General features: G+C 34.9%; 1 protein-coding gene across 1 annotated transcript; it reads left to right on the top strand.

Moving 5' to 3' along the window:
- Positions 1 to 330: 330 nt before the first annotated feature.
- On the top strand, positions 331 to 12,566 carry LOC145724582 (adenylate cyclase type 10-like). The gene is made up of 28 exons (XM_081972936.1): positions 331 to 578; positions 634 to 894; positions 944 to 1,219; positions 1,271 to 1,485; positions 1,536 to 1,593; positions 1,656 to 1,847; positions 2,226 to 2,454; positions 2,508 to 2,939; positions 2,993 to 3,251; positions 3,301 to 3,543; positions 3,594 to 3,862; positions 4,658 to 4,810; positions 4,868 to 4,973; positions 5,026 to 5,296; positions 5,351 to 5,494; positions 5,714 to 5,925; positions 5,982 to 6,142; positions 6,198 to 6,316; positions 6,369 to 6,533; positions 6,586 to 6,698; positions 6,748 to 6,892; positions 9,304 to 9,485; positions 9,540 to 9,796; positions 9,857 to 10,059; positions 11,658 to 11,820; positions 11,873 to 12,133; positions 12,187 to 12,328; positions 12,387 to 12,566. Exons 1-28 carry the CDS (start codon positions 557 to 559, stop codon positions 12,528 to 12,530), a joined length of 5,397 nt encoding a protein of 1,798 aa, XP_081829062.1. The 5' UTR covers positions 331 to 556; the 3' UTR covers positions 12,531 to 12,566.
- Positions 12,567 to 12,934: the final 368 nt, after the last annotated feature.

Raw genomic sequence — 12,934 nt, 5'->3', positions numbered from 1 at the left:
AGATATACTCACCAACTTGTTTATATTAAATGGAACACCTTCTGTATTAATACATTTTTGAATACTCCTGGCAGTTTTGTTTTCTTTTCTCAAAGTTCAAATAGCATACTTGCAGTCACGTGACTATTATCAAGTTGTAAATGGATTAAAGATAACATACTAAATTTAAACAATAAATTTAGTATGGAATAATTAACCACTCTGCTTCATGTCCTCTTTGATATTTTCAACCAACTATCCAGACTGAATTTTAGCATCCTTAACATCATCTAGCACAGTTTTTTCTATCATTTTGTTAAAAAATGTTCCAGTTTTCATTGTGCTATTTTCAGCTTCAACGTTCTCAAATAGTCTTTTAGCGTTGCTTTACAACTCTTTACTAAACAGTTGAGAAAAATTGTATTTTTGTGTCTTGGCAACTTTTCTCATTTTAATGTTATGTTTCAGTGTAAACCGTACATTACACGGACCATACTGACCATATCTGTCATTTAAGTTGACAATCAATTGCTCTCTACAACTTTTAGAATCCATAAATCCCCCACTGTTCAGAGTCATGGAGATAATGAGTCAATTGCGTAAGTAATCCTGTTGAAATTTAAGCGTTCACACTACTTTCCAGACATTAAATAGCATCCAAAGAGTCTACGGAATTCCAACTGGCCGTGAAAGGCCTATTCAAGAACAACAACGATGAATGGAAAAATCGTCGAGCAGCTCCCATCACCAACACCCCCATTCTACGTACCACAGACAGTAATTCATTGAGTTTGCAAAGAGAGGAAGAACACACCAGAATTTTCGCTTCTCTGGTGCCTGATGAGGTGATTTACCACATCCACGACTATACCAGAAGGAATTTTGATGCTTGCTTACTGTTTGGGGATGTGTCTGGTATAACGATTTTTGTTTCCCAGTTGATTCTACTGTTCAAGTTAATCAGGTTTTACGGATTTGTGCGAAAAGTATAATAAAACTGGAAAAGGGGGACCATCCAAACTGACCCAGGTGCTGAACAGTTACATCGGAGCCATGGTTCAGGAGATACTATCCCATGATGGAGATGTATTTAAATTTTCTGGAGATGCTTTTATCGCTTTGTGGAAAGTAACTGATAATCTATCAATGAAGGACGCGGTGCATGAAGCTATAGACTGTTCTTTGGTTATTCAAAAATCTTACGGACGTTATCAGGCTGACCAGGACGTAGTGATCCGAGGTATTGTGATTTGATAAGCTTTTAAAATCGTTCTAAAAGTGTGCTTTACAGTAAAACTCGCTATAGCAGCTGGAAATTTGACCTTTTCCTTGTTGGGCGACATGGAAAATTCTTACTATTTTGTGTTTGGTCCTCCTGTTCTCGATCTTAAAGGAGCCGAGTCTCAGAGCTTTGCCGGTGACATTATCATCACCAAAACCGCTTGGCAGCATGTCAGTCCTAACGAATATTTAGCAGAAGAACTTAGAGATGGAATGCACGCCAAAGTATTGTCTTTAACATTCTAGAATGTATAAAATCACGGTTATTGTTTTAGATTTTTGGCGTGGGTCCTAACTGGAGAAATATTCAAAGAACAGCCCACATAACTGCAGGTTTCTACAAAACATACTTTTGGTTTCTTAAGAGTTTTAATGCCTTCTCTTCAATAATATAGAGGAGTCAGTCAATTTGATGCAATCTTACAATGCAGATAGAATCAGTGAAACAGAATTCAATTTGCCTGTGTCAAACGATAGGGACGATTTGTCTCTCAGCCCTTCTATTCCAGATGAAGCTAACATCTCTGTGGATTCAACAGTTATAATGGATGGATCTGGATTTAATACTGCAAGTGATCTGTATGCCTGTAAGTTCAATTTTTGTTTTTCTATTGTTTCTGTATCAGTTTAATTACTTACTACTCAATTACTACTCTTTTCGACTTGTAGCTTTTCCTCCTTTTCAACTTCCTCTCAGAGACAATTTCTGGTGCAATATTAGAATTGTATACCCTTTTTATGGATACATTTAACCAGTTCAGGATTCCCAATTCTCATTGTAAGCGTCTTCCAATTTCTTCTCATTGAAATTAGTCTATTCTAAACTTTGATATGATCACCATTCTTTTGGTTTGAAACAATTTTTTATGGAAGATTTTACTACTTACACAAATGATCCAAGTTTGGACATCTTGAATTGATAATTTTAAAAGTTTAATACGTTTTTTTTTTTTGAATATTTTCAGTGAGACCATCTGTAAACATGTGTTTAAGATTGCGCATGCTAAAAGATTTGAAAAAATTTATTATAGCTCCTTTAGAGCGTGGAGTAACAGCGGATGAGCCTATCGAATACTTGACCGAAATCAGACAAGTTACTATTCTATTCATTAATTGTAAAATTAAGTTTAGTGCCAGCTTAACAGCAGCTGAAGTCATTGACATAGCCGATAAAGCCTTCCTGACCGTTAACAGGTTAACAAAAAAAAAGTGTATCGTACTCTTTTAAATTATGCTACCTAATTTAGGTTGGTAAAAGAAAAGTTTGGCTGCCTAAATAAAGTGAATATGTTCGATAAGGATTTGCTTATACTGGTAATTTTCGGACTGAGAGGTTTGAAAGACGAAATGGAGTGTCAAACTGCACTGAAATGCGCTAAGGAGTGCTACGAGAGTTTAACGAAAATCCCCAACATGGCGGGTGTAGGAGCTGCTGTTACAACAGGAAAAACTTATTGTGGCGCTTTCGGGCACGCTTTAAGACGCGAGTACACTGTTATCAGTTTAGTGGTCAACAAAGCTGCCAGGTTAATGGTAGCTTATCCGAACAAAGTGACGTGCGACAGGGAAACTTTCCTCCATAGCAAACTGGAAGCGAAAAACTTTATCCTGCAGGAGTATAAGCCTTTAAAGGGGATTGTAGCTCCTGGACCCATTTACGAATTTAAGGAAGTTGCCAGGTAACAAGTGATACTTTTTTGCCAGTAAACGTTAAACGGAATCGCTGTTTTAGTACAAGAGAAGTGGCTTTGACTATATCAGTGAGACCACTTTTAGGTCGGGAACAAGAGATTGAATTGTACCTTTATCTGTACAGAAAAGCTAGAGAAAGGGCTGAACACGCTCTACACCCTGACAAGGAAATATTTAGTCTGTTAGTAATTCAAGGAGAGTCCAGACAAGGCAAAACTAGACTTCTTGAAGAACTGATTTATGCTACAGATCCCAAGATTCCCATTTGCCGATTTACCCTAACTAAAACCGATTCCACTGTAGTTTAACATTTAAACTACTTCAGTTGTAACAATTTACTTTTTTTAGAGCTCCTACGCTTCTATAAGACTGTTATTCAATCCTTTGTTGGGTTTGAATGAAAGGTCATCAACGTCTCAACGCGAAGCTAAAGTCTTAAAACGTTTGAAGAAAACTGATTTAGCTCAGGAAGCTTACTGTCTCAATGATATTTTCAACTTAAATTTTAAAGTTCCTTTAGACTACGAAAATTTGAATAACAAACTCAAGTACAGGAAGCTGAAGAAGGTGTTTGAACAGTTTTGTCAAAACGTACGGAATGTTTTAGTTTTTGGCCTTTTTTGAATCGTGGTATTTTACAGGTTTTTAAAGCTTTTTGGGTTGTGGCTATCGACAATTCCGAATACATCGACGACGAGTCTTGGGTTTTGCTCAGCATTCTCCTAAAACTTAACCTGACATTTATTGTAGCCACGATGGGTTTGAGAAGTTTACTGAATCCAGTAGCTATGGAAGTGTTACAAAATCCGAAAATCAAGGTGATACAAATGAAGATTATTGATAAGTGGTATCACGTGGGATTGGCCTGTCAGATGTTGGATGTGGATGCAATTCCTCCTGAATTGGAAAAGTATGCAGGTCTTAATTTAGGTTAGGTTGAGGTTTAGCATTTGTAGGGTTTTTTTCGATGCATTGTAATAGGTATTTACCTAACAAGTGCGACAAGAGACACTTAAAGTACACTTTTCCGCACGATCGTAGCAAATAAAGATAAACACTTAATCACTTTTCACAAAAAATTGAGTAAACTGTCAACGTCAATAAACCTAAACTCAATTTTCAATGAGCTGCGTTCAAAAATCCAGAAATTCGAAACACTCTAAATTGTGAAAATTTTAAATTTCAACAGTCAATATATGGAAAACAATTTAAGGCCAGGTTAGGTTAGGTTATGTTGCTTTTACTATGTTGCCAAATTTTGAAAAATTTCTTATTTAAATTCTGTCTTATATCGTTCCTTGTTTTTCGTCGTGGGACACCCTCTATTTCCTTGTGGATACTATTATGCTATGCAGGAGAAATTATAGCTCTGTTCTTCCTTATCAGGTAATCCCTTATCATTCTTTGGTCAAAACGTTACTAAGTCATACTTGCAGGCTTTTTAAACAATGTATAGGTTATGTTGCCTTAACTACGTTGCCAAATTTTGAAAAATTTCTTATTTGAATTCTTTCTTATATCGTTCCTTGTTTTTCGTCGTGGGATACCCTCTATTTTCTTGTGGATACTATGCAGGAGAAATTATAGCTCTGTTCTTCCTTATCAGGTAATCCCTTATCATTCATTGGTCAAAGCGTTACTACGTCATACTTGAAGGCTTTTTAAACAATGTATAGTTTAGAGTACTTAGTATTAAAAATTTTAGAGTGATACAAACACGTAGTAATGGCAACCCTGGCTGGGTCGAATGTTTCCTGATTAGCTTGCTGCAATCTGGCGGGTTGTTTGTTAAAACCATCACCAGAAAACTAGCCTACGAAATTGGATTAGTTATTCCACCCGTATACATGATGATGAGGTACTGTATAATTTCATAACTTGTCAGTCCATGACTCTCCAGTGTTTAATTGCACAGACTTAGTGAAGAAGAGATCAGTCTCTGGATTGAAATTATGGAGGAAGGCAGACGATACATTACCGACGTTTTCTCTAGATGGAAAATGTATGTGGACAGTTGTCGGGTAAATAAATTTAAACTTGTATCAATTACACTATTTAATGAATAACACAAAGGAAAGTTACCCTGACCTTACAGTGGCAAAAAGCTTACAAGAAAAATTCGATTTGGACGCTCTAATTAAAGTGTGCGTTCTCAATCCTAAGTTCAATATCGACGAAGTTGATCCGGAATTGTCTATGGACGTTATCATCCTGAAAACTTTTGACTCGTTAACGTCATACGAGCAACTACTAATTAAATGCAGTTCAATTTTAGGAGATATATTTCCCAGAGACATGCTAATGTATATCATGTCTTCTTCGGCAGTCAGGTTGACATCTTTGGGTAAGTTTCTATTTGATCATACACTTGTTCTTATTGAAACAACTTTTGATGTAGCTGTGAAGAAACTGTTTGAAATTCGCGTGCTTAGTTGCGCCAGAGGTAATTTTATTGAAGGAGGGTTAATTTTCAAGGAACGGCTCAAAAATCCAAACGAACAAACTGAAGTCACTTGTGAATGTAGAGGATTACTCATTGATGGTAATTTTGTTACTTCCTTTTTACATTATATAATATATGTGTAGAAGAGGGTGGAGAAAACATTTGAAACAATGAAAAGACAAAACAGACACATATGAGAAAAGTTGTTAAGGTTTTTAATGCATGATGAGTGATGACACCTTTTGCTAGTCATAGAGAGATAGATAGTGTTTAAACTATTTTGCTAACAATTTCTGGATAGATAATACATTTTTCCAGAAAACTGCCAGGACCTTCCCAAGTACGCCTCTTGCGGTTACATGAGGTTCACCTCCACCACCTTTAGGGAAACTACCTACAATCTTTTGACTGACAACCAAAAACGTGAGTTTCACGCCAGGGCGATTAGATACCTGGAGAAGGAAACTCGAAAATGCAGGGCGTGCGGTAACGGATACTTTACCAAATACATGGGAAACCGACTGGATTATGTATACCGTGGTGTTAGAGTACATTTTTCTGTGGTCGTCAAAATAAACCGTTTCAGGAGCTGAAAAAGATGCGAAGAAAGAAAAAGAAGAAGGTTGAAAAAGGAAGTTCTTTATGTAGCGAACAGAGCTATGCGAACGGGGAAACAGGAAAGGAAAGTGAAACTGCACGAGCGTCTGTGTTTAGTGGAGGAAGTATAAAATCTGATCCTAGTTTTAAGTAGTTGTACTGTGATTTACGGTTTGCATTTTGTTTGCACTAAAAATTTGTGTAGAGGGCGTTTCGACTCCAATGCGACTACATCAAATCATCATTTACAATCTGGTTTAAGTCATTTTAGTGACTACTATCCAACAGGTAGTCAGAAAAGTTTTGACTCAGATATTGAAGGCGGTATGTACCATCCAGTTTAATCTATGAAAATCTTGATTTCGTTAGTTTGCAGGATTTAAAATGGTCGAATCGCGAATTGGCTTTCAAACGGTAAGAAGATACAAAAACGACTACAACCTAACTCGAACCTTTTCGGATGCTGACTACAGTCAGTGCACTTGTTCTCTTATCTTGACCACCATGTATACGCAGATGATTGAACATTGCAGTGGGGCGGGTAAATCAGCCCCAGATGGGCAAATAACAAATATTTATCAAATTAATGACAGGATTGGTGGAGAAATTGATGAATGCCATGATAGATTTCTGCTATGTATGCATTGAGTCACAGAATGTTCCTCAAACCTTGAAGATTCTGGAAGAAGCTCTAAACTTACTAGATGTAAGTCTTATTATCACATTACAAATTACAGTTTATAATACAATTTTAGGGTCCATTGAAACAAACTTTGGAACTAGACTGGATGGTTACCCTAAAAAGGGGTAAACTCTATGCTATTATGGGTTATGCCAGATTGAAGCTAAATCACTATGAAGAAGGATACAAACATTTACTCGACGCTCTTGATTGCTATGGTGAGAGTTAATAATAAAAGCAACCAACCTTTGACATCTAATGTAAACGATCCATACAAAAATATGTCACTTGACTGATTTTTTTCATGCCTTTTTTGCTTGTTTCTTGTTTTTGAGCTTATTTTCTGCTATTTTTCAAATATCTGAAAAATTTCAAGACAATCTAAAAGGTTTCCTATGCTTCTAGAGCAGTTTAACAGCTTCCAGAAGTTTCTAGATCCGTCTACAAGGTTTCAAATGCCTTAAAAGCTTAAAATTGTCGGTGGGTCATTATTTTTGCCCACCCTGTAAACAATTTTTTAGATAAAATTTTTTGCTCTAAACCACTGAAAAGAGCAATTTAAGACGATTCTTTTGAATGTTTGAACCAACCTGAATTTCCAAAAATAACCAAGATACAGGGTGTTCAAGTTTTGAACTAATTTTCGTTAAAAAGTGCATCAAAGTAGTTTTTGGAAAGTATCTCGAAAACGGTTAGATTTACATAAAAACTGCAAAGGTGCAAAATTGTTCCTAATGAACCACTAAACCAAACTATGTAACGTTTGAACTTCAATACAGTTGCCTGTATACAGGGTGTGCACGAAATTGTTAGTGGGTCATTATTTTTGCTCACCCTCTAAACAATTTTTTAGATAACATTTTTTGCTCTAAACCATTGAAAAGAGCAATTTGAGACGATTCTTTTGAATGTTTGAACCAGCTTGAACTTCCAAAAATAACCAAGATACAGGGTGTTCAAGTTTTGAACTAATTTTCGTTAAAAAGTGCATCAAAGTAGTTTTTGGAAAGTATCTCGAAAACGGATAGATTTACATAAAAACTGCAAAGGTGCAAAATTGTTCCTAATGAACCACTAAACCAAACTATGTAACGTTTGAACTTCAATACAGTTGCCTGTATACAGGGTGTGAACGAAATTGTTAGTGGGTCATTATTTTTGCCCATTCTGTAAACAATTTTTTGGATAAAAATTTTTGCTCTAAACCACTGAAAAGAGCAATTTAAGACGATTCTTTTGAATGTTTGAACCAACCTAAACTTCCAAAAATAATCAAGATACAGGGTGTTCAAGTTTTGATATAATTTTCGTTAAAAAGTGCATCAAAGTAGTTTTTGGAAAGTATCTAGAAAACGGATAGATTTACATAAAAACTGCAAAGGTGCAAAATTGTTCCTAATAAACGACTAAACCAAACTATGTAACGTTTGAACTTCAATACAGTTGCCTGTATACAGGGTGTGCACGAAATTGTTAGTGGGTCATTATTTTTGTTCACCCTGTAAACAATTTTTTAGATAAAATAAAATTGTTTGCTCTATACCACTGAAAAGAGCAATTTAAGACGATTATTTTGAATGGTTGAACCACCCTGAACTTCCAAAAATAACCAAGATACAGATGTTCAAAGTTTTGATCTAATTTTCGGTAAAAAGTGCATCAAAGTAGTTTTTGAAAAATATTTCGAAACGGTAAAAATGCTTCTCAAGCAGTCGAAAGCCTTCCAAAACAGTCTCAAAGCTTCCAAAACTTTTTAGAATACTCTAAGGGCTTCCAAATGATCTTCAGCTAGTTTAGAAGCTCTCAAAAAAATCAAGGCAGGCTAAAAGCTTCCGTATACTTCTAAAGCAGTTTAAAAGCTTCCATAAGTTTTCAAATGCTTTAAAAGCAGTACAGAACCTTCAATGCTTTTCAAACTGTCCAGAAATCTTCCAAAAGCTCTTAAATAAGTCTAAAAAGGTTTCAAAAAACTACAGAAACTCCAAAATGCTTCTAAAGCAGTCGGGAGTCTTTCAAAACAGTCAAAAGCTTCCAAAAGCTTATAAAGGATTTTAAATGGTCTTCAACTAGTCTAGTCGAAGCTCTCAAAACTCTAAAGCATTCCAGAACATTCAATATCCTTCAATATGTTCTTTAAACTGTCCAAAAACCTTCCAAATGCTCATCCAGTAGTTCAAAAGAAATTAGAGTTTAAATTTTTAAAACAGTCTAAAAATGTTGCATCTGTGAAGAAGTTTTGTGCTTTTTTATGCTTTTTATGCGCTTTTTCAACGATTTTAGTCTTTTTTAATACTCTAGTAATATGCTTATTACTCACTATTGTTTTGAATAGATAATGCCACCCGTGAGTAATGAGTCATTACTTACTACTATTAAAAGAATGCTAAAATGAAGTGACGTAACAGTGTAATAAAAACAAATGTTCTCCTGTTTTTTTAATATAATCTACCGTCTTATATAACATTGTCATTATGTGGGTTGTGCAACATTTTATATACCGCGAATTGCCATTAACTGTCCTTTCAAACTGTGTGTCTGTAAAACTTATTACCGTGAGTAATAGCTATAATTACATGCTCGTTGAAAAATATACTATTATGTTACTTTAACACACCCAGATTGTTCACAGGTGTAAAGTTTCCCCTAAATACCGCATCATTTCATTTGCTCAAAGTCAATCTGAGCTTACAGAATGATTTGTCTTTATACTGTTGTCCTTCCATGTTTCTGAAAAAAAGTACGGACGACGACATAGCAAACTACCACAACGATGTCAGCGAGTGTCTTCTGTATTTGTTTAAATATTTTACGGTAAATAACCAGCTATTTGTTAGCTAAATTGATTATAATGTCCTTTATGCGCAGCATAAAAGGATGTGGAACCATGCAAAACTGGTCGCTTTATGGGCTTTAAAACAAGCCAAATACACCGAAACCGATTTTGGTTTGGTCTGTCTGAGCTATGCCAGTGTGATCACTGTTTCCAATCATTTCGGGAATCTGAAGCAGGGCGTAGCTTTGGAGGTTTTCGCTTTTGAAGTTTGCCACAGGAAAAAGTCGCTGGTAGAACTGGAAGAATTGAAGGCAGTCGTAGCCTTGTACCGTGCCATTTTTGTGGCTAGGTTTGTTTGCTATTTTTATACCAGAAAGTGTATAGATTTTGAAGATTGTTTGGAATCTAGACTTTGCCGAGCCGAAGTAGAAAAATCAATTCACATTGGATATTTGCTGTGGCGAATTGCGTCTTCCACACATATGACCTTTTGTCTTATTGATTTCTTGCCTACTTTGGTGATGCTGATTGTGATTCGGAAGCACCTCATTGAAGCTGGAAATATTATGCAAGAGTTGTGCATGTTAGCGTCTCAAGATGTGGATATTTCAGGTATAAAAGAATAATGATATTAAAAGCTCTATTCAGTAACAGGGGTGGATCTAAAGGGGGAGCTGTATGGTTAAGGCTTCCCTAATTTTCTTTTTTTAAAACAAAGTTATTATTGCCCTAAATAATCAGTTTTCAGAGAATATTGTCTAAAACGAGAGTCTACAATAAAAAATGCAGAACCCTGTACTTCAACTAGTTTGGTTTAAAAATAGTTTTTGTAACCAGTTTTCATAGTTATCAGACAAATTGAAAGACTATAGTCTTGAAAATTGACTTTTAAACATGAAAAACTACTTTCCCTAGGATTTTTGACTACAAATTCAAACTTTGAAAATTGACTTGGACACCAAAAAATTACTCTGATCCAATCCTGACACCAAAAGCCTAAAATTTGCATTTTTCATAATTTGAAAACACATTTCACTCTTTTAGTCTTGAAAATAGTTTCAAATACAAAATATTGTCATTAGATTCATACAAATTGACTGAAGAAGACAGAATTTTCAAGTTTTTTAACTTTACTTTTCATTTCCTTTGAACTCTGGACTATTTTTGAGCCTTTCAAACTGCTTTCAGCTTGGAAAATTGAATTTCAAGGCAATCTTCACCAAGTTTTTGATATAGCAGACTAAAAAGACAATTTTTACATTTTCCATAGGCTTAAAAATACTATTACAAGCTTTGTCACTATTAAATTGACTTCTAGATACACACCAGTGCTTTAAGGCTGTTTTCAAAATAAAAAAACAAATTTGAAGGCTCTTAAGGATCTTCACAAAGTTTTTGACTTATCAAGCTTGAAAGCCTATTTTGTACACTGTCTTGAAAATGTCATTTCAAGCTTTTTCAGTATTAAATTGACTTCTACACTCATCGAAGCAAAGAATTGGAGCATTTTTAAGAAATTCGGACTGTTTTTAGTGCTTTAAGACTGAAAAATCGAGTTTCAAACTATTTATGATAGTAAAAGGAAAGATTCAGTTTTTTCAGTGATAAAAGTAAAAAATGTTAACACTAAATGTTACGATATTAGTCTTAAACACTAATTTTTTAGTCCGAAAATTACATTTGGACTGTTACCAGTGTTTAATTGAATTCTAGACTTGTTTTAATCGATAAAATAGAGTTTTTGACGAATTAAAGTCCTGAAAATAGACTTTTGGACTTTCTTTGCTCTTAGTAAAGTAATTTCTAGCCTTAAAAGTAAACTTTTAGACTATTTTTACGATTTCTTGAAAAGTGAGTTTTCAGGAAAATGACATAATGCATGTCAACTTATTTTTTGATGGGCTGGATTATAGTTCATATTCGCTTGAAACAAACCGTTTGCTGAATGTGATTTACCATAAATATTAACAACGATAGCCAGCAAAAATGTGCCGTAACGACGTTGAATTATCAATCAGTCACAAAAGCAATTTGTAGTTGTTAATTAAAACAGTTGTTGTTGAATTTAGAACAGTTACAGTACTTTCGAACGTAAAAGAACACTTTTGATAACTAACTGAGATGTTTTTAGATCCACCGCTGTTTATATCAACAAAAACGACAAATAATTGTTTGCATTGTTAACTCTCAGTGTTACCAATTTGATTTAGGAAAATGTTGGTATTATGGTCTTTGCGTAGTATTCAACTTAGAAACTGCCCTCATTATAACCCCGATCCACGATTGTGTGGCTTTTTCTCAAGGCGATGGCAAAGAGCCAGCAGTTCGGGAACCAGCCGCTAAGTTTCTTCTCATCAGCGCAATTTGGTTATGGTAATAATATTCATCACTTTCGTATTATTTCGCATTGATTGAATAATTAAAGGAACGTTCGTTCGGAAAACTGGGAAGGAGCCTTCGTATGGGAGGAAGAGATGATGAATTTCGACCTCAGAAAAGAATCAAGCAAATACATAGAGAACGTTTTATCCGCCTGCTATTTGCTGGAAGGTCTAATCATTTTGATGGTGCGCAAAATGGACCGGAAAAATATCCAGACGGCTGAATATTTGAGGGAAAAAGTTGAAAAAATGTTTAAAAGTTTAATCAAAATTGCCAGCTCCAACTTGAAGGTTATACTTCCCAGGTATTCGCTAAGTTTTCCTTAAGTAATGCGGTCTAATTTAGTGAAAATTACAGGTTACTCCATTTAAGGGCCTACTTTAATCTCTGCGTAACGAATAATTACAGTGAAATGTTTAAAGAAATGAGGAAAGCCGCTAGTTTGGCTGTCAAACATGGTAATGAATTCGAGATATCTTGGTTAAATCACAGCGAATTGGTGTGTTACCACCCTGTATAGTTAATAATTGTTATTATACTAATTTCGTATTATACAGGCTTGGTGCAATAAATTGTCTAGAAACGAGAGGAATTTCTGGCAAATTCATGCTGACGAAGATCACCACATCGTTTACAACGAAAACGACGAATACACTGAAAGATGGTGGCATTTTACCTTACCAATTCCAATGTATTTGTGATTTTTTATATTTTCTAAGTTTATTACACAATACCTTATAATGATTTACTTAAATTAGGTGAAATAACCACTTTGGACTTTTCGAAAATTGGAAAATTTGCACATTTTTTTTTTGCTTCGCCACCTTCAAATTAATAGTACAAAAATGTATTATTTTTGAATTTTCAGATTTTCCAATTTTTCCGGAAAATTACCGAAAATTTGGAAAAATTTCCATAAATTTAATTTTCCGGAAATTTTACATCCCTGCTAACTAGTGATGGGCGTACCGGAAAGGTAAAGTAAAACTGGAAAAGTAAAATTCAGTGTGAAGTGTGACAGGAAAATTTACCAATTTTACCAGTAAATTTATGGGTTTAATTAAAATTTGCTGGAAAGATATCATTTTTCTGTCATGGCTGTCAT

Source organism: Ips typographus, linkage group LG2, assembly GCF_016097725.1.
Source record: "Ips typographus isolate SLU linkage group LG2, UJ_Ityp_2.0, whole genome shotgun sequence".
Taxonomy (NCBI): Eukaryota; Metazoa; Arthropoda; class Insecta; order Coleoptera; family Curculionidae; genus Ips; species Ips typographus.
This window is presented reverse-complemented; position numbering and strand designations above follow the sequence as displayed.

Excerpts from the sequence above, each read along its gene's own strand:
- LOC145724582 (XM_081972936.1), top strand. The coding sequence starts at position 557 with ATGGAGATAATGAGTCAATTGC. Across the intron at positions 2,455-2,507 it reads GCCTTCCTGACCGTTAACAG|GTTGGTAAAAGAAAAGTTTG; the intron begins GTTAACAAAAAA and ends TACCTAATTTAG. Across the intron at positions 9,486-9,539 it reads ATTTGTTTAAATATTTTACG|CATAAAAGGATGTGGAACCA; the intron begins GTAAATAACCAG and ends CTTTATGCGCAG.